At 48.8% G+C, this 19,837-nt stretch overlaps 1 protein-coding gene across 3 annotated transcripts in view; it reads right to left on the reverse strand.

Annotated features, from left to right (window-relative positions):
• Positions 1-4,037: 4,037 nt before the first annotated feature.
• The window catches only part of RFX2 (regulatory factor X2), a 56,781-nt gene continuing 40,981 nt past the window's right edge, over positions 4,038-19,837 (reverse strand). For all 3 annotated transcript variants that reach the window (XM_080988919.1, XM_080988918.1, XM_080988917.1), the window contains 10 exons: positions 18,205-18,320; positions 16,775-16,893; positions 15,213-15,328; positions 13,089-13,240; positions 10,743-10,840; positions 9,588-9,737; positions 7,023-7,231; positions 6,741-6,894; positions 5,724-5,766; positions 4,038-4,753 (listed from right to left, as the gene is read on the reverse strand). In XM_080988919.1, coding sequence (XP_080845045.1) covers positions 4,644-4,753; positions 5,724-5,766; positions 6,741-6,894; positions 7,023-7,231; positions 9,588-9,737; positions 10,743-10,840; positions 13,089-13,240; positions 15,213-15,328; positions 16,775-16,893; positions 18,205-18,320 — 1,267 coding nt within the window. In that variant the 3' untranslated portion in view covers positions 4,038-4,643. The remainder of the gene's footprint in view (positions 4,754-5,723; positions 5,767-6,740; positions 6,895-7,022; positions 7,232-9,587; positions 9,738-10,742; positions 10,841-13,088; positions 13,241-15,212; positions 15,329-16,774; positions 16,894-18,204; positions 18,321-19,837) is intronic.

A 19,837-nucleotide genomic window follows, 5' to 3' on the forward strand; every position in this document is an offset into this window, starting at 1 on the left:
TTTTCCCAATGAGGCAGTTGCGAGGACTGCCGTTCTCTAAGGCTCCTCCTCATCCAATTCCTTCCCAAGCAATCTGAGACGTCTCCATCTTGCCTGCCTCTGCTCTGCACTTTTCATACCTCTTCTGGTTCTGGGAGACCACAAGGAGGGGAGCTGGTTGCAGCAGGAGAGGGAGACCCCCTGGCTTCTTCAGCAACCTGCCTCATCTCTGCCTCTTGGCCTCCCTCCTGTTTCAGCTTCTGCCGCCAAGTCTGGACTTCTGTCTGCCACAGACTCTCCCTGCTCCTTAAAACCTGTTGCCCTGTTGCCTCGTCAGATTCTGACACCACCTCCTCCTTCCTTGGAATGTCAAAAGCTGTTTTGTTCCCCTCCACCCTTGCCCTCCTTCTACGCCCCCACCCACCCAAACGCACATCCATTCGTCATTTTGTCTTTGTCTCACCTCTGTTTGTTGTGGTACCCCAAGCAAGAGTTCGCTTTTTATTAGCACCAGCAGGCTCTGCACAGGGGTGTCAGGCCTATTTAATCTCCAGCAGATCTTGCCCCCATGAAGCAGTTGCTGAAACCTTCCAACACTCATCTAAGTCTCCTCCTCTCCAGGGTTTCCCCCAAGCAATCTAAGACAGTGCCCACATGAAGCTAACCTTTCCTCTGCCCTTTTCATCCCTCTCCTGGTTCTGGGAGACCAGAAGGAAGGGGAGCTTGTTGCAGCAGGACGGGGAGACGCCCAAGATTCTTCACCAGCCTGTTTCTCAGCCTCCTTCCTCTCCAGCCTCTGCTTGCACCTCTGATTCTGCACTGCTCTCTGCCACAGACTCTTCCCGCTCACTAAATCCTGTCACCTCTCCTGCTTCTGCTCCCTCTGACCACTCACCAATCCCCGGGCTCTGAGTCTTCTTCCCTCGGACGTTCCCCAGCTGGTTCCTAACGCCACTTCTCTGTACCCAGCCAGTTTGTGACGCTACAGCTCCCTGTATAATAGGCCAAGGGTTGTGTGTTCCAAACGCACACTTGGTGTGCTGGTCCCGTGAGTTACCCAAGAGGCGAGGTCCAAGTCTGCTACCCCCTACCCGGCTGAATACAAGGACTAGGAAAGGATGTTGGTTTGCTAGTCAAATGCCTCTTGACACAACAGGGAAGGTAACATTCTATAAAATTGTAAGCAGTAAGAGGAAGGGAATAGGAACAATAGGTGGGGGTTACAGAGCGGGGGCACACAATTTTAAGCTTAAGTTACAGCAGGAGTAGGCTGGAGCACCTCCTACCACATCCGCCCTGAAATCTACGGAGATTAGGGCAGCATATACTGGTAAATTGAATAATCTCAGTTGTCACAGCTAATGGTTAGGGAGGACGGGAGCGGTATTATGACTTCAGGAGGACCACATATACCCTAGCTTCACACTTTGTTGTTGTCGTTTAGTCCTGTCCGCCTCTTCGTGACCCCCTGGACCAGAGCACGCCAGGCACTCCTGTCTTCCACTGCCTCCCGCAGTTTGGTCAAACTCATGCTGGTAGCTTCGAGAACACTGTCCAGCCATCTCGTCCTCCGTCGTCCCCTTCTCCTTGTGCCCTCCATCTTTCCCAACACTAGGCATTGGTATTTAGTGCACAGGTCGGTTGTGTATGTAGAAAAGGCTCCATTTTTATTTCATTCACTTTCTAGTTAACTGTGCAAGTTATGTTTCCTAGCCAAAATGCATGAATTAGGAGGTTATATTGGGACGCGGGTGGCGCTGTGGGTTAAACCACAGACTAGGTCTTGCCAATCAGAAGGTTGGCGGTTCGAATCCCCGTGATGGGGTGAGCTCCCGTTGCTCGGTCCCTGCTCCTGCCAACCTAGCAGTTCAAAAGCACGTCAAAGTGCAAGTAGATAAATAGGTACCACTCCAGTGGGAAGGTAAATGGCGTTTCTGTGTGCTGCTCTGGTTCGCCAGAAGTCATGCTGGCCACATGACCCGGAAGCTGTACGCCGGCTCCCTCAGCCAGTAAAGCGAGATGAGCGCCGCAACACTAGAGTCAGCCACGACTGGACCTAATGGTCAGGGGTCCCTTTACCTTTATTGGCATCAAAACTTTCCCCAGAAACTGTCTTTACCCGATGGTGGCCTGCTCCCCAACCCTTCCTGCTCCCTCAGTGAGAAATGTCTCAATGCCTTTGGAAGAAGAAGAAAAAGAAGAGTTTGGATTTGATATCCCGCTTTATCACTACCCAAAGGAGTCTCAAAGCGGCTAACATTCTCCTTTCCCTTCCTCTCCCACAACAAACACTCTGTGAGGTGAGTGGGGCTGAGAGACTTCAGAGAAGTGTGACTAGCCCAAGGTCACCCAGCAGCTGCATGTGGAGGAGCGGAGACGCGAACCCGGTTCCCCAGATTACGAATCTACCGCTCTTAACCACTACACCACACTGGCTCTCTTCGGAATTTGGTTTCGGAAGAAGCCCACACTTCATGCCGGCCAATGGCTCAACAAGGGGCCATGAAGGAAAACTGGCACTGTGCAAGATCTGTGGGAAACAGAAGAGGCCACAGTTTTTAAGTCCCAGCTTCTCACATGGCCCGCCTGCAGCCAGAAGCAGCTTAGGTCCGTGCCCAAAAAAGTGCTTCATGGAAGGGGAAAAGACTTCCCATCAGCCACAGGGGCACATTTCATTGGGGCAACTTTGTGTGTGAGGGGTGGGGTGGGAGGAGGACAAGAGACAGAAGTGGCCAGACTTCTGTAAGTTTTAGTTTCTTACGTTGGGTCACACCTGCATCATGCATTTAAAGCACATGGCTTTCCCTACCCCCAGAAATCCTGGGGACCGTAGTTTAAGAGTGCTAGGAATTGTAGCTCTGGAAGGATCCTTTGTGGTTCATGGTGCAGGTGTAATAATAATAATTTATTATTTATACCCCGCCCATCTGGCTGGGTCTCCCCAGCCACTCTGGACAGCTCCCAACAGAATAAAAAGGCAATAAAACATAAAACTTTAAAAACTTCCCTAAGCAGGGCTGCCTTCAGATGTCTTCTAAAAGTCAGGTAGTTGTTTATTTCCTTGAAATCTGATGGGAGGGCATTCCACGGGGTGGGCGCCACCACCGAGAAGGCCCTCTGGCTGGTTCTCTGTAACCTCAGTTCTCGCAGTGAGGGAACCGCCAGAAGGCCCTTGGAGCTGGAGCTCCGTGTCTGGGCTGGACGATGGGGGTGGAGACGCTCCTTCAGGTATACTGGGCCATTTAGGACTTTAAAGGTCAGCACCAAGACTTTGGATTGTGCCTGGAAGCGTACTGGGAGCCAATGTAGATCTTTCAGGACAGGCGTTATATGGTCTCGGCGGCCGCTCCCAGTCACTAGTTTAGCTGCCACATTCTGAATTAGTTGCAGTTTCCAGGTCACCTTCAAAGGTAGCCCTATGTAGAGCACATTGCAGTAGTCCAAGCGGGAGAAAACCAGAGCATGCACCACTCTGGTGAGACAGTCTGTGGGCAGAGAGGGTCTCTTCCTGCGTACCAGATGGAGCTGATAAACAGCCGCCCTGGACACAGAACTGACCTGCGCCTCCATGGACAGCAGTGAGTCCAAAGCGACTCCCAGGCTGCACACCTGGTCCTTCAGGGGCATAGTTGCCCCATTCAGGATCAGGGAGTCCCCCACACCCGCCCACCTCCTGTCCCCCCAAAACAGCACTTCTGTCTTGTTAGGATTCAACCTCGATCTGTTGCCGCCATCCATCCTCCAACCACCTTTCTCTTCAATCTCTCTCCCCCTGCTACCGCCAGTGGGTATTGCCTTTTCCTTCAAGACAGGACCAGCCTGGAGAACCAAAGAGTGCCCTGCCCTCTACTTAGCTGCCAAGACCCTCACTTTAAAAACTGCACAATTCCCAGCTTTGATGCGTTCAGCCTGAGCTGGTTGTGGGACCCCCAAGAACGACACCTGTCTCACTTGCAACACCTCGGTGCGCAGAATGGGGGCGCAACGCACATCCGGCCAGCGGGGCGGGCGAAATCCCTTCCACCACGGAGCAATTTAAAAGAAGAACCACAACAGGCTGTGTGCCACATTGTAAATTTATTTGGCAAGTAGGGGGAAGCACGGGGGGGCAGACCAGAGGCCCCCCCCCAACTTCTGCCTCCCCACGAGGCGCAGTGGAAAGGAAAGGGGTCTTTCAGGGGGGCAAGCAGAGCTGCATCACAGTGGTAATCTAGGGAACCCTAGAGAAGGCTGGGTTTGGGGCTGTCACAGCCAACCAAGCGCCCGGTCTCCGCGGGTTCCGCAATCCATTCAAAGAGTCAGTTAAGGCCAAGAGCACGAGGATACGAGGGAGAGGGGAATTGAGAGAGAGACAGACAGACAGACAGACAGAAAGCTCCATGTTCAGGGCAGAAAGGGCCAGGCACCCCCCCATCGGAAGGGAAGAGCTGGCCGCTGATTCCCTTTGCCGCAACTGGGCCAGCTTCTGCCCGTGCAGCTGACCAGGCAGCCGCCAGGGACCCCGTCTGTGAAGACAAGTAAACGTTAAGAGGAGCTAAGAGGCACTCGGATTGTGGAGGAGGTGGAAACCCAGCCTTTGAGGGTTTCCAGAAAGCTTTGGAAACTTTTGCTTCCGGAGTTGGAACGTGACGGGAGTTGGGCGTCTCCCGCCGTGCCAACTCTTATTAGATCTCTTGCAGCGAGGGGCCGGGATCGCTGCGTTCACGCTTCACGAGGGGCTCGCCGGCGCACCGGGAATCCGCCTCCGCCTCGCTGCCCAGGTCGCTGATGTCGTCTGCGGGGAGAGAGGAGAGACAGAAGTCACAGGGCTGTGTCCAGCAGGAGTCGCGACTCGGAGCAGGCCCACTGGAAGGACTGGGCACGGCTGACTTCGGTCCACTCATTCTAGCAGGTTCACTCCAAGTTGAGCGTAGCTGAATACAAGCCGCAGGGTCCGGGTTGCAAGACCCTGCAGCTGCCACCCCCCCCCCTTTCTCCAATGACCCAACGGCCCCAGCCAACCCAAAACGGTTTATCAACGTATTGTTTTCTGCAAGCGCCTATAATTCATGTACTGTGAATTGAGAAGCAACGCATTGGAGAACCAACAGCTAATCCACTTTTTGTTGTGTCCGGGAAGCATCCTGGCAATAGTTACTATGACTTGCATTAATTGCTTTGATGGATTGGTTGTTCGTCCAGCAATTGCTGAGGGTTGGACTCTACAACCCCATGATTCCATATGCTATTGTGTCGGACATTATGGCGGTTGTCCGTCAAGGGCACCGCAGTTCTCGTGAGCTGCTTTGAGCTCAGCCTTTGTTGCTGGAGAAGCGGGATAAAAAGGTAAAGGGACCCCTGCCCATTAGGTCCAGTCGTGGCCGACTCTGGGGTTGCGGCGCTCATCTCGCTTTATTGACCAAGGGAGCCGGCGTACAGCTTCCGGGTCATGTGGCCAGCAGGACTAAGCCGCTTCTGGAGAACCAGAGCAGTGCACGGAAACGCCGTTTACCTTCCCGCCAGAGTGGTACCTATTTATCTACTTGCACTTTGACATGCTTTTGAACTGCTAGGTTGGCAGGAGCAGGGACCGAGCAACGGGAGCTCACCCCGTCGCGGGGATTCGAACCGCCGACCTTCTGATCGGCAAGTCCTAGGCACTGTGGTTTAACCCACAGCGCCACCCGCAAATATTTAATCAACTCAGCCCCAACCCCCATGACCGGAAGGAGCAAAGAGAAAAGTAGATCAGAGGCAAAAAATACCTTTATCGAGCAAGGCTGGAGACATGGAGGCGAGGTCGCTGAACTGCAAGAGAAAATGGGCGGGGGGCATTGGGTTGTGAGCGAATCTGGAGAACGCCCCCCCCCCGCTTTGCTCATCAATTCCCCACTGCTCCCTTGTTAACCCCCCCCGAGCTGTGGAGCGTCCAAAGCTGCTCGTGGGTCAAAGCTCTTGTTCTGATGCACAAACGCCCTGAGCGATTCGGGTCCGGCGTACTTTCATGACTGCCTGAGGCCAAGCAGCTTGATCTCTGAGACCAGTGCCGGATTAAACCCTTTGGCGGTCAAAATCACAGGGGGCTCCCTCGCAAGTTATCTCCCGATACTTTTTATTTTATTTTACTGACTGACAATTCTAATAAGCCAATTTTATTACATAAAACGAACAGCACTTCTTTTGATCTGTTGTCGGAGTGGGAGGGCCCTAGGTAAAGGTAAAAAAGGTAAAGGACCCCTGGACGGTTAAGTCCAGTCAGAGGTGACTATGGGGTTGCGGCACTCATCTTGCTTTCAGGCCGAGGTAGCTGGCGTTTGTCCGCAGACGGCTTTCCAGGTCATGTGGCCAGCAGGACTAAACCGCTTCTGGTGCAGTGGAAACCAGAGTGCACAAAAACACCGTTTACCTTCCGACCAGAGTGGTACCTATTTATCTACTTGCACTGGCGTGCTTTTGAATTGCTAGGTTGGCAGGAGCTGGGACAGAGCAAAGGGGATTCAAACCACCGACCTTCTGATCAGCAAGCCCAAGAGGCTCGGTGGTTTAGACCACAGCACCACCCACTCCTAAGCTAAACCCGTATAACTCGTAGCAAACTCATTCTTTTCTCAGGCGGTTTAGAAACTTCAGCTGGTGCAGGATTCAGCGGGCAGACTGCTCACCGGGGCAAGGCAGTTCAAGCCTATTGCAACAACCCTCTGGGTTTGTGCAGCCCTGTGGGTGCACCGGGGGCAACTTCCTAGTCTTTGTCTCCTCTCGGAGGAGGCTCAACCCACCCTCACCTCTCCCATCACGGCGATGGGCGTCTCCCCCGTCGCTTGAGCCACGCGATGCTCCACCAGGTAGAACATGTACTCGTCGTACAGCAGGCGGATCAGGTGAAAGGAGCCGAAGCTGGCAGCGCTGCGCAGGGTGAGGTCTCGGATCACCATGGAGCTGTCGAGGGACAACACACACACACAAAACCCACTATCAACGCGATGCAGAGTTAACTTGCTGCAGCACGCAGGGGGTCGGAAGGAAAGCAGCCAGGGGTTTGACCCCGGGTGGCAACAGGGCCTGACCTGTAGAAGGACCACTTCAGCAAGAACTGCCGGGCTGCCTTTGGGAAGCCGGCCCCTCCCTCGTGATGCTTCAGGACCTGGGTCACCACGTTGTCCAGCCAGCTGGCCCACTGGTCCAAAGAGCTCTGCTGCTGGAGGGTCAGCTTGAAATCTTGCTCCAGTTTCTGCACCAGACCCTCCTCGCATTGGCACACCCACGAGGCTTGCTCCTGGACCGGGGAAAGAGAAGGAGAGAGGGAGAGAGAGAGAGAGAGAGAGAGAGAGAGAGAGAGAGAAAGAAAGAAAGAAAGAAAGAAAGAAAGAAAGAAAGAAAGGTGTACATATACAGTCATACCTCAGGTTGAAGTTGCTTCAGGTTGAGCGTTTTCGGGTTGCACTCCGCAGCGACCCGGAAGTAACGGAACGCGTTACTTCCGGGTTTCACAGCTCGCACATGCGCAGACGGTCAAAATAACGTCACGCGCATGCGCAGAAGCGGCAAATTGCGACCCACGCAGACGCGGGTTGCGTTTGCTTCAGGATGCGAACAGGTCTCCGGAACGGATCCCGTTCGTATCCAGAGGTACCACTGTAATAAATAATAAACTTTTACGTGTATCCTGCCCTCCCCAGCCGAGACCAGGCTCAGGGTGGCGAACATCAAATATAAACATTGATTTAAAATCAAACAATGCTTAAATCTCCTCTTAAAAACAGGTCAGGGTAAAAATTAAAATCTGAATAAGATGGCTTTCCGCAGGATTTGGGCTGGGAACCGTAAATGCTCATCAGGAAGTTCCGGAAGACTTCCAGGCACAGCACTAGTCGCCTTGCGCAAAAGGATGTGTGGCCAAGGTTTGAGGGCCACCTGTCATGGATGCCTTTTTTAGCTGAGATGATGATGCTTTATTGAATTTATATACTGCCCCATACCCAGGAGTTTCAGGGCGGTTCACAGAATAAAACCAAGATATAAAACCACAAAATACATAATAAAAATGGAAGCAAGCCAATAGCCCCCTCCCCACAAACAAACCAAATTTTAAAAGGGCATAGGATGTCAATCAGACCAATCAAAGGCATGGTTAAAAAGGAAAGAGGCGGTCCTTGAGGTATTGCGGTCCTGAGTAATTTTTTTTTTTTTTAAATAATTTTTATTAAAATTTCAATAAAAATTAAACAAAAAAACATAAAAATAGAGATACAAAAACACACAATACATAATCCAAAAAGAGAAAGAAAGAAAGAAAAAAAAAACCCCAGAAAACAGAATACAAAACAAAAACTAAAAAAAACCAGAACAATTAAAAACAATATCACTTTTCCATTTCCGTTTTTGAATTTACTTATTTTCTGGACTTCCTCATACCTCCCTCTTTTGTATTCCAATCCAAATTGTTTGTCCAGCAATTTCTTTTCCACTTTTTTAATCCCAATCTTTAAACTTAATATAATGTAATATAACATTAAATTTTTACCTCTTAAATACCAAATTTCCATTTCCTTAAACATCTTTAATCCTAATCTTAAATCTTAGTCTATCAATAACTTTAACCTGTACAGCTGGAAGCCACTTATTTTCGATCCAACATCATTCTAACATTCTTTAATTTTGCAATGTTTCTGAAGATAATCTTTGAATTTCTTCCAATCCTCCTCCACCGACTCATCTCCCTGGTCACGGATTCTACCAGTCATTTCCGCCAGTTCCATATAGTCCAAGCGGTCCTGAGTCATTTAAGGCTTTATAGGTCAGAACCAGCACTTTGAATTGGGCCCGGAAACTAACTGGTAGCCAGTGCAGTCGTACCAGGATCGGTGTAAGATGGTCTTGCAACCTGGCCGCTGACTTGTGCACCAGCTGAAGTTTCCGAACCGTCTTCAGAGGCCGCCCTGCGTATAACGCATTGCAGTAATCTAACCTTGAGGTTACCAGAGCATAGACAACAGTAGTTAGGCCATCTCTGTCCAGATAGGGGCGTAGCTGGGCCAGCAGCCGAAGCTGATGAAAGGCACGCCAGGCCACTGAAGCTCATTGGGCAGAGCAGAGGCAGCAGAGGACACAGAAGAAAAGCTTTGCACTTCCTCGCTTTGCTGCACAGAATTGAGGAACTGTTGAGTCGGAAGAGACCCTGAGAGTCATCCAGCCCAGCCCCGTACAATGCAAGAATCTCAACGTGCGGCCCCCCCACCCAATTTGATATGGGACCTTCATGGAAGAATGAGCAAGCTTGGAATCCCCACACTGGAGGGTAGGACCCGAAACAAGGGCTTCAAGTTACAAGAAAGGAGATTCCAATTCAACATCAGGAAGAACTTTCTGACATTAAGAGCAGTTCCATAGTGGAACGGTTTCCCTCGGGAGGTGGTGGACTCTCCTTCCTTGGAGGTTCTTAAGCGTAAGACGACAGTAGTTAGGCTATCCCTGTCCAGATAGGGGCGTAGGTGGGCCACCAGCCCAAGCTCTATGGCAATGAGACCACTTGAGCCTCGAGCGACAGCAAAGGATCCAGGAGGTTGGCCCAGATTACCCTTGGAGTCCCTTCCAGCACTACGATTCTATGATGCTGTGCTGCTCCGGCTCACCTGGACGTTAGCAAAATCCACCCGGTTGAGGTCGCTAAGCATCTGGTTGATCTGCGAGGTGTTCTGGAGGACGGCGCGAGCCGCCTGCGCCAGGTGGTTGAGGGAGGTGTACCTGCGGAGAGTCTGTGCAAAGGCGCTCACCACACCCACCTGGTGTGTTCGGGAGGTGGTGACAGGGATTGGGGAGGAGAGAGAGAGAAACAAAAAGTGAGGTCAAACTCGGAGAACATGAAGCAGAGAGCGGATGAAATGCAAAAGATGTGGGGTTGTGCTTCATTTATTTGTTAAATTTATGTACAAAGGTAAATATGAAAATATTGGGGGGGCATGGGTGGCGCTGTGGTCTAAACCACTGAGCCTCTTGGGCTTGCCAATCAGAAGGTCGGCAGTTTGAATCCACGCAATGACGGGGTGAGCTCCCGTTGCTGGGTCTCAGCTCCTGCCAACCTAGCAGTTCAAAAGCACGCCAAAAAGTGCAAGTAGATAAATAGGTACCACTTCGGCGGGAAGGTAAATGGCGTTTCCGTGCGCTGCTCTGGTTCGCCAGAAGTGGCTTAGTCATGCTGGCCACATGACCCGGAAGCTGTACGCCGACTCCCTCGGCCAATAAAGCAAGATGAGCGCTGCCACCCCAGAGTCGGCCACGACTGGACCTAATGGTCGGGGTCCCTTTACCTTTACCTTAAATATGGGGTTGGGCTTCATTTATTTGTTAAATTTATACAAAGGTAAATATAAAAATATGGGGGGGACACGCGGGTGGTGCTGTGGTCTAAACCACAGGGCTTGCTGATCAGAAGGTCAGCGGTTCGAATCCCCGTGACGGGGTGAGCTCCCGTTGCTTGGTCCCTGCTCCTGCCAACCTAGCAGTTCGAAAGCACGCCAAAAGTGCAAGTAGATAAACAGGCACCGCTGTGGCAGGAAGGTAAACTGTTTTCTCTTTTTGAAACTTCGAAAAAAAGTTTTTGGTGTTTTTTTTAAGGAAATTTGTGCTGCCGGAAAATCCTCTTTCAAAAACCCCTGGCAATCGCCAAGGGTTTGGATAACTGAGGGTAGGCTCTGAGGAACCAGGGACTGGTTCTGAACGCAGCTGCCCCAAAGCTGTTCAGACTGTAAGGAAGGAAAGGGATGCAACTTGCTGTATCCGCTGCTTACCTTTGTCTGGACGATCTGCTGGGGGAAGTCGCTCATGGCGTTTATTAGCCAGCCTTCCAAACTTTTGGCGAAGTTGCGGATGGCCTGGGTCAACGTGCCTGCAGGGACAAAGCGAGATCTAGACAGAACAGCCTCGTCAGGCTGGCAAAACAGTCACAGCACCCCACATTCCCCCCTCCCTCTTTAAATTCTAAAGTTTCGCCCAAGAAAGCAAAATCTGCAAGATCAACGATTAGCAAGGGAGGAAACGAGGCCAGGATGCTGCCAGTGAAGTCACAAGAGAAGAAGAGATATAGAATCCTTCTGAATAATGCAGGGGGTGGGGGGTGGCGGTGAACTTTAATTCAGCCAAAGAATATGAAAATGCAATCCAAGTAGATACTAAGGTATAGGTAAGGGGACCCCTGACCATTAGGTCCAGTTGTGACCGACTCTGGGGTTGCGGCACTCATCTCGCTTTACTGGCCGGGGGAGCCGGCGTACAGCTTCCGGGTCATGTGGCCAGCAGGACTAAGCCGCTTCTGGCGAACCAGAGCAGCGCACGGAAACGTCGTTTACCTTCTCACCTATTTATCTACTTGCACTTTGAGGTGCTCCCAGAAGAGTGGGGGGCAGGTTTAAAGGAGGGTCAGGCCAATTTGGGGAGGATGCGGCTTCCGGTAGCTACTGGCCACAACAGCTGTGGTCTCTCTCTGCTGCCGGAGGAAGTACCGTATTTTTTGCTCTATAAGACTCACTTTTTCCCTCCTAAAAAGTAAGGGGAAATGTGTGTGCGTCTTATGGAGCGAATGCAGGCTGCGCAGCTATCCCAGAAGCCAGAACAGCAAGAGGGATTGCTGCTTTCACTGCGCAGCGATCCCTCTTGCTGTTCTGGTTTCTGAGATTCAGAATTTTTTTTTTCTTGTTTTCCTCCTCCAAAAACTAGGTGCGTCTTGTGGTCCGGTGCATCTTATAGAGCGAAAAATACGGTATTCCAGATGTTGGAAACTGCAGGAGGGAGGAGAGCTGCTGAGCTCAGGTTTTAGAATCACAGAACTGGAAGGGATCATTTCTGCAATGCAGGAATATGCAGCTGTCCCGTACGGGAATCGAACCTGTAACCTCGGCGTCATCAGCACCACGCTCTAACCAACTGAGCTATCCAGGATCTCTTATATGGAAGCTCTCATATTATATACTGAGTCCAGTGGGGACCACCTATCTCAGTACTGTCCACTCTGACTGGCAGAAGCTCTCTAAGGTTTCGGGCAGGAGCTTACTACACCCCCGATCCCGCCCCAGACAGCCTGAGGATTGGGATGGTCTGCATGCGCCGAGGGCCTTCTGGCGGTTCCCTCGCTGCAAGAAGTGAGGTTACAGGGAACCAGGCAGGGGGCCTTCTCGGTGGTGGCGCCCGCCCTGTGGAATGCCCTCCCAGCAGATGCCAAGGCAATAAGCAACTATCTTACTTTTAAAACACATCTGAAGGCGGCCCTGTTTAGGGAAGTTTTTTTAATGTTTGATGCTGTATTGTGTTTTTAATATTCGGTTGGAAGCCGCCCAGAGTGGCTGGGGAAATCCAGCCAGATGGGCAGGGTATAAATAAATAAATAAATAAATAATAATAATTATTATTATTAGTTACAGGTAGGTAGGTAGGTGTTGGTCTGCCGTAGTCAAAACAAAATTAAAAAAAAATCCTTCTAGTAGCAACGTAAAGGTAAAGGGACCCCTGGCCATTAGGTCCAGTCGTGGCCGACTCTGGGGTTGAGGCGCTCATCTCGCTTTGTTGGCCGAGGGAGCCGGAGTACAGCTTCCGGGTCATGTGGCCAGCATGACTGAGCCGCTTCTGGCGAACCAGAGCAGCGCACGGAAACGCCGTTTGCCTTCCCGCCGGAGTGGTACCTATTGATCTACTTGCACTTTGACGTGCTTTTGAACTGCTAGGTGGGCAGGAGCAGGGACCAAGCAACGGGAGCTCACTCCGTCATTGCGGGGATTCGAACTGCCGACCTTCCGATCAGCAAGCCCTAGGCTCTGTGGTTTAACTCACAGCGCCACCTGCGTCCCTTAGTAGCACCTTAGAGACCAACTAAGTTTGTTATTGGTATGAGTTTTCATGTGCATGGTATCTGAAGAAGTGTGCACGCACATGAAAGCTAATACTAATACTAATACTAATAATAATAATTATGGAAGGCTGATGCTCTGCCTCCTTAAGGAGCCGGAAATGTCCCTTGCACAGGGTGAAAATAATTTAGGCACTTTAAGCAGATGAAAAGAGCAAGAAGGAGCCTTGAGAGAAAGGGAGAGGGAGGGAGACAGAGAGAGATGGATTTAGCAGCGTCCTCCCCACTCTGTACTCACTGGGAACAGGCCGGAGAACATCTGGGATGAGGATCTCCACAAGCGTCTGGTACAAGATGTGGTCGCAGCCTCGCATCCATTTCATGATGGGGACGTATTTGCACATGGCGATCAGCTTGTGCCTTGGGACAAGGGCGTCGCAGGGCTCTTCGCTGTGGGGAGGGACAAGGGCAAGGGTCAGCAGCCCCTCGGCTACCGAAATTTGAGACACAGGGGGCACTCGGGGTGGAGGAAGGCAGGTGAAGGACCCCTGGGTGGTTAAGTCCAGTCAAAGGTGACTATGGGGTTGCGGCGTTCATCTCGCTTTCAGGCCAAGGGAGAAGACGTTTGTCCGCAGACAGGTTTCTGGGTAGTGTGGCCAGCAGGGATAGACCGCTTCTGGCGTAACGGGACACCGTGACGGAAGCCAGAGCACACAGAAACGCCATTTACCTTCCCGCTGCAGTGGTCCCTATTTATCTACTTGCGCTGGCGTGCTTTCAAACTGCTAGGTTGGCAGGAGCTGGGACAGAGCAACGGGAGCTCACTCTGTTGCGGGGATTCGAACTGCCGACCTTCCGATCGGCAAGCCCAAGAGACTCGGTGGTTTAGACCACAGCGCCACCCGCATCCCATGGAGGCAGGAAGGGGGACAACAGAGAAGAACTAGCTAGGGATGCCAGGCAGCTTTTTGAGCTACTGCTGGAGCGAGGAAGGAAGGGGATTCACAGTGAGAAGCCGCACCCACAATGATATCCTTGCAAAACATAGTTTGCACATTAGGATTGCAACTTTTTGACTCCCCCCCCAAAAAAAATCCAATTTCCTGTATCATAAAGGGATGAACTCCTGCTTAGAAACACTGAAAAAGGGAGTAATTCTTCTCCGTTGTGAAAAAAGGTCACCCCAAAATGAAAAGTTTGAATCACTGTACAGTGGTACCTTGGTTTACAACCATAATCGGTTCCGGAGGTCCGTTTGTAAACCAAAACAGGTTGTAACCCAAGGCATGCTTACGCGATTGGGTCTCCAAAAACAATTTGTTCGTAATAAAAAAAATATGGGTTGTAATCCAAAAAAAGGTTGCAAACCGGGACACACACTTCCGGGTTTGACGTGTTTGTAATCCAAAGCATATGTAAACCAGACTGTTTGCAAACCAAGGTACCACTGTATATGTAACTCAATGAAAATGACTTCAAGAACTTGTCAGAAATATTGAAACCATACGCAACCTTCATTTATTCTAAGCCATAAAAAGTGATGTACTATGTGAAAACATTGGCAGCATTAAGATAAATTCAACAGTGCAACTAAGTTTTGATGGGTGCAATAATGGAATACTGAATGGTTTAGATTTTCTAAAATACGCAGGGATTTATGATATGGAAAATGAACCATGGAAAGAGAAGAGGGGAAGTCACTGATATCTTAAAGATGTTTAAGTGAGTATTTTAAATTGTAAAACTGAAAATTTAATTAACAAATTAAATATTATCTGTACAAAGCGTCGTACGTGTCTTAGAAAATCTGCAAGCTCTGTTTTTCCTGTATTATAATACACAATTATGATTATCGTGCATAATTACATAATGCATTATGCAGTTACATACACAAAAATCGATTCATTGATTTCGGGGTGACCTTTCCCCCCCAAAAAAGATTTAGAAGCGACAGTTCATTCCTTTGTTTTCAGGCCAAAGTTCGTCTAACTAAGCTGCAGGAACATGAGGTTGTTAAAAAAAAGAAGTTATAACCGTATTGCACAAAGCGGCAATGTAACGATTCACTCATTCCGTCAACACACTTTTAAGGCCAAGGGCGGGGAATTCTCATGGCCAGCTGAGGTCACGGCTGCCACGACACGTAATGCAAAATACAAGCATTTTGCAAACTTCAGCCGGGAAGCTTCAGTTTCATTATTTATTGAGGGGGTGGGGAGATGATAAACTGCTTATCTATCAAGTTCTTACAGACACAGTGTTGGATTTTCCTTTGCTCAGGAGGCACACAAACCGTGTGGCCGTCAGTTTTTGTCTGTGAGATGAAGTAGGGAATCTACTCTTCTTTAATGTGTAGAATTTTCAACGAAATTCTTTTTGTTGTTGTTGTGGGGAAGGAAGGTTGCGCAGCGTGGTGTTTTACCTGGAAGGGACGGCAGCAGAGGCCGATTCGCTCGAGTGGGACTCCGAGTTCCAGAAAGACTGCCATAGCTTCTCGATGTAAGGGAACTGTAGGCTCATCACGACATCCACGTTCGCCTGGGGAGAGAGAGGGAAATGTAGCGCGGCAAAGCCCAGAAATGGAAGCAAGAAGAGATTACGACGAAAGAAGAATGGCAAACAAAATTAATGGACTACGCTGAATTAGATAAAACGACAGGAAGGATTCGAAACCTGCGGGACCAGAGATTTACAGAAGATTGGAAGAAATATACAGTGGTACCTCGGGTTAAATACTTTATTCGTTCCAGAGGTCCGTTCTTAACCTGAAACTGTTCTTAACCTGAAGCACCACTTTAGCTAATGGGGCCTCCAGCTGCCGCCGCGCTGCCGGAGCACGATTTGTGTTCTTATCCTGAAGCAAAGTTCTTAACCTGAAGCACTATTTCTGGGTTAGTGGAGTCTGTAACCTGAAGCGTATGTAACCTGAAGCATATGTACCCTGAGGTACCACTGTATTTCTCTTTTGGAAAAAGAGCGTATGGTCTACTGATGCATTAGGAAAACTACCCGAGAGATCACATTGTTATAAAGAGACTGTTTTTTATAACATACACAATCTTTGTTGTTCTTTCAGCTTGTAAAGTGTATAGCAATACAGTGGTACCTCGGGTTAAGAACTTAATTCGTTCTGGAGGTCCGTTCTTAACCTGAAACTGTTCTTAACCTGAGGCACCACTTTAGCTAATGGGGCCTCCCACTGCTGCCGCTGCGCGATTTCTGTTCTCATCCTGAAGTAAAGTTCTTAGCCCAAGGTACTATTTCTGGGTTAGCGGAGTCTGTAAACTGAAGCGTCCATAATTTGAAGCGTCTGTAACCCGAGGTACCACTGTACAGTCGTACCTTGGATCTCAAACGCCTTGGTACTCGGGACGTTTTGGCTCCTGAACACCCAGAAGCGAGTGTTCCGGTTTGCGAACGGTTTTTGGCAGCCGAACGTCCGACGCAACTTCCACAGCTCCCGATTGAGTGCAGGAGGTTCCTGCAGCCAATCGGAAGCCACACCTCGGTTTCGGAACATTTCCGGAAGTCGAACGGATTCCGTTCAAGAACCAAGGTACGACTGTATAGAAAGGCGGTATACAAATTAAAAGTGAAATGAAACCTGCATTGAATAATACAAATTACCGTATCTTTCCGTGTATAAGGCTAGGTTTCTAAACCAAAAAAATTCGGTTTAAAATTGGGGCTCGCCTTATAGTGCTGAGGGGTGTTTTCTTAATTTGGAGTCCCCCAAAACAGGGGACGTCTTATACATGGGAGCGTCTTATACACAGAAAAATACGGTATGTAGATGAAATACGGCACCCTTTTATAAAACACTTTACTAAGAACCCTGAAGAATGGCAACCGCCTTTGGCAAACTTAACCAGATTGATCCGTCTTGGGGTGGGCGGCGAGCTACGATTTTCGTTTTTGCATCCTTTTCTCTCTCTCTTTGTAAGTGTCATTCACTGGAGATCGATAAACCTGCTTTAAAATCACCTCGCAATGCCGCCTGTAGAGGACCTGAAGAGTCTTGACGTCGCTCGCGTCGATTCCCTCCTGCAGGAGCACGTTTTCCAGATCGAGGGCTGGGAAAGCAGGGAGGATGTGGGTGACGTCTGCAGGGCAGGGAGAAAACGTTAGGGGGAAGGAAGAAAACTGTGGCATCTGGTGGATTTTTTTTTGGGGGGGGGACTACTACTATTATTATTATTATTATTATTATTATTATTATTACTAGAATTTATATGCCACCCTATACCCAGAGGTACCAGAGGTACCAGGGTGGTTCACAGAACAAAATCAAAATATAAAGCCACAAAATACCGTATTTTTTGCACCATAACACTCACTTTTTTCCTCCTAGAAAGTAAGGGGAAATGTCTGTGCGTGTTATGGAGGGAATGCCTGGGGGTGGCGGGGGAGGGGATCTGCTGCAGTCGTGAGCAGAGGATCCATGGTTCCCCTTCCTTCCCTCCTCCGTGGTTACAAAGCATGGATCCACATGGATCCTCAGGATTTTTGCATTGGGCTACTCCAAACTCACTGTCAGATCATATGTCTGTGGCCACAGCATGAACCACAAAAATCATATATCCACTATTTCGTTTAGAATATTTTTTTTCTTGTTTTCCTCCTCTAAAAACTACGTGCGTGTTATGGTCTGGTGCGTGTTATAGAGCGAAAAATACGGTATATAATCAAAATAAAGACAACAACCCAATAACAGCCCCCCAAACCCCACATTTTAAAAGGGCATAGGATGTCAATCAAATTAACTAAAGGCCTGGTTAAAAAGGAACGTTTTTGCCTGGCGCCTAAAGGTGTATAATGAAGGCGCCAGGTGAACTTCCCTGGGGAGAGCATTCCACGGACGGGGAGCCACTGCAGAGAAGGCCCCGTTCTCATGTTGCCACCCTCTGGACTTCTCATATTAACGTTTGTTTTTTTACCCTAAAGTTTGAAAGCAACTGAGATGAGAGGTGCCTCTATCTATACTGTAGGCACCCTATATATAGAAAGGAGCAAACCAGCGATATTTTAGGGAGCAGGCTAGCAGGCGGGGCCCATTACTTACATCATAGGAACCTAGACAACACAGAACACTTTGCTGTATGTGGGTTTTATTTTATTCGTTTTTTATCTTCTATTTTGGAAATGAACATCCTTTAAATTTTCTGGGGGCCCCCAAGAGAGTAGGGCCCTAAGCTATAGCTTGTTTAGCTTATACGTAAATCCGACGCTGTATATACGCACATATATTTATTTATACAGACACACACACATCATTATTGATTCCCTAATCACAGAATTACGGAGTTGGAAGGGACACCCAAGGATCATCGAGTCTGACCCCCCACAATGCACGAATATGCAGCCGCCCCATACAGGGATCGAACCTGCAACCCTGGCATTAGTTAGCTCCTCACCAATGAACTGCTGGTGGTGCTGGCTCTGCGCAGCAACGGATTGCTCGGGCGTGGAGTGAAGGCTGCTGTTCGAACCGGCCTCCGCCAGGCCGTCCAACTTCTGCGAAGGTCTGTACCTGCAGTTGGGAGGGACGAAAGCGTCAAACTGAGACCTCCATTTCTTCAACGCCGCTCCAAATCTCTTCATCGCTTTGGATTATTTCTCTCCTTTTTTTAAAGGATCTGATCTCTTTCCGCAGGGCCTGAAAGACAGAGTTGTTCTGCCTGGCCTTTGGCTTGGAGCCAATTTGATTCCCTCCCCCTCTTTCTTTTTTCCTTTCTCCTCCTGTGATGAGGCTGCATTTTAATGTTTCAATATTTTAATGTTGTATTTTAATCTTGTTTTTAAGTTGTATTCATTCAACTTGTTTTTATTATTGCTTGCTAGCCGCCCTGGGCCCGGCCTTGGCTGGGGAGGGCGGGGTATAAATAAATATTATTATTATTATTATTATTATTATTATTATTATTATTAAAGTCACGGCAGACATCTGTTGCAGCATTTTGAACTGGCATTTCTCCTAATGACACACACTTCTTTTTCTGCAAGCATCGCTAGCGCAGTGCATTCCTGCATGCAGTTTTCGCTAACGCACACGTTTTTAGACACCTCAAGCACGTCGTTCGGTTGGGAAAACGGCAACATTCAAAGTGCGTATTTCGAACGACAGCCTGCATCTTGGTTTGAACCCTGCTTCTGAGCAAATGGTTAAAATGTGAGCTCAGGCGGCCTTCTTGGCCAGTGGCTACAACCACGAACACACAAAAAAAACCCAGAGTTTTGCTATGTTTCTTCTCAGGAATTGAGAAGACAAGAAATTTTAAAAAAATGTTTACAATGTAGATACAAAACCATTGTAAACAGGCCAAAATATTAGCAGGATTTTAAACACACTTGTAATGTTAACAGAATGTATAGCTAATCTAGGAAAATTGGAGAAGTATCGATATGCGACAACGGCCGCGAGAGTTCTAATAGCACAAGGATGGAAGACTGAAGAAACCCCAACTAAAGAATCATGGCAAGAAAAATTGATGGACTATGCAGAACCGGCAAAATTGACATATAAGCTACGGGACAAGGATAACTGTGACTTTAAAGATGAATGGGAACCCTTTACAAAGTATCTGAAGACGCAACAAAGCGAACTGGACTCCTTGGCTGGCTTTGCATAAACATTCACAAACTTTTTATTGATAATAATCAGCTAAATAGTTTGAGGATCTATACAACTGTGTAACATGCAGAAAACAGCACTTTTAGAGAAACCAAAGACTGGAACTGAGGGAAGTCGGGGGGTGGGGGTGGGGTGGGTGGGTTTTGTGGGGGAGGGAGGAAAAATGGGGGTGGTGGAATAAGGATGATATGTTTCTGGATAATATGTTTTAATTTTGAATAAAAAAAAGTTTTAAAAAACATATTAGCAGGATTTTGAACACACTTGTAATGTTAACAGAATGTATAGATAATCTAGGAAGATGGAAAATTGGAGAAGTATCGATATGCAGTTGAAAACAGGACCCGTGGAAGGGATGGGGAGAAGTCAGGAGATTCAGAGTAATCTCAGTAATTAGATTTGGAAATGGTTTTGTT

The sequence above is a fragment of the Podarcis pityusensis genome (assembly GCF_964106645.2).
Source record: "Podarcis pityusensis genome assembly, chromosome: 18".
Classification (NCBI taxonomy): domain Eukaryota; kingdom Metazoa; phylum Chordata; class Lepidosauria; order Squamata; family Lacertidae; genus Podarcis; species Podarcis pityusensis.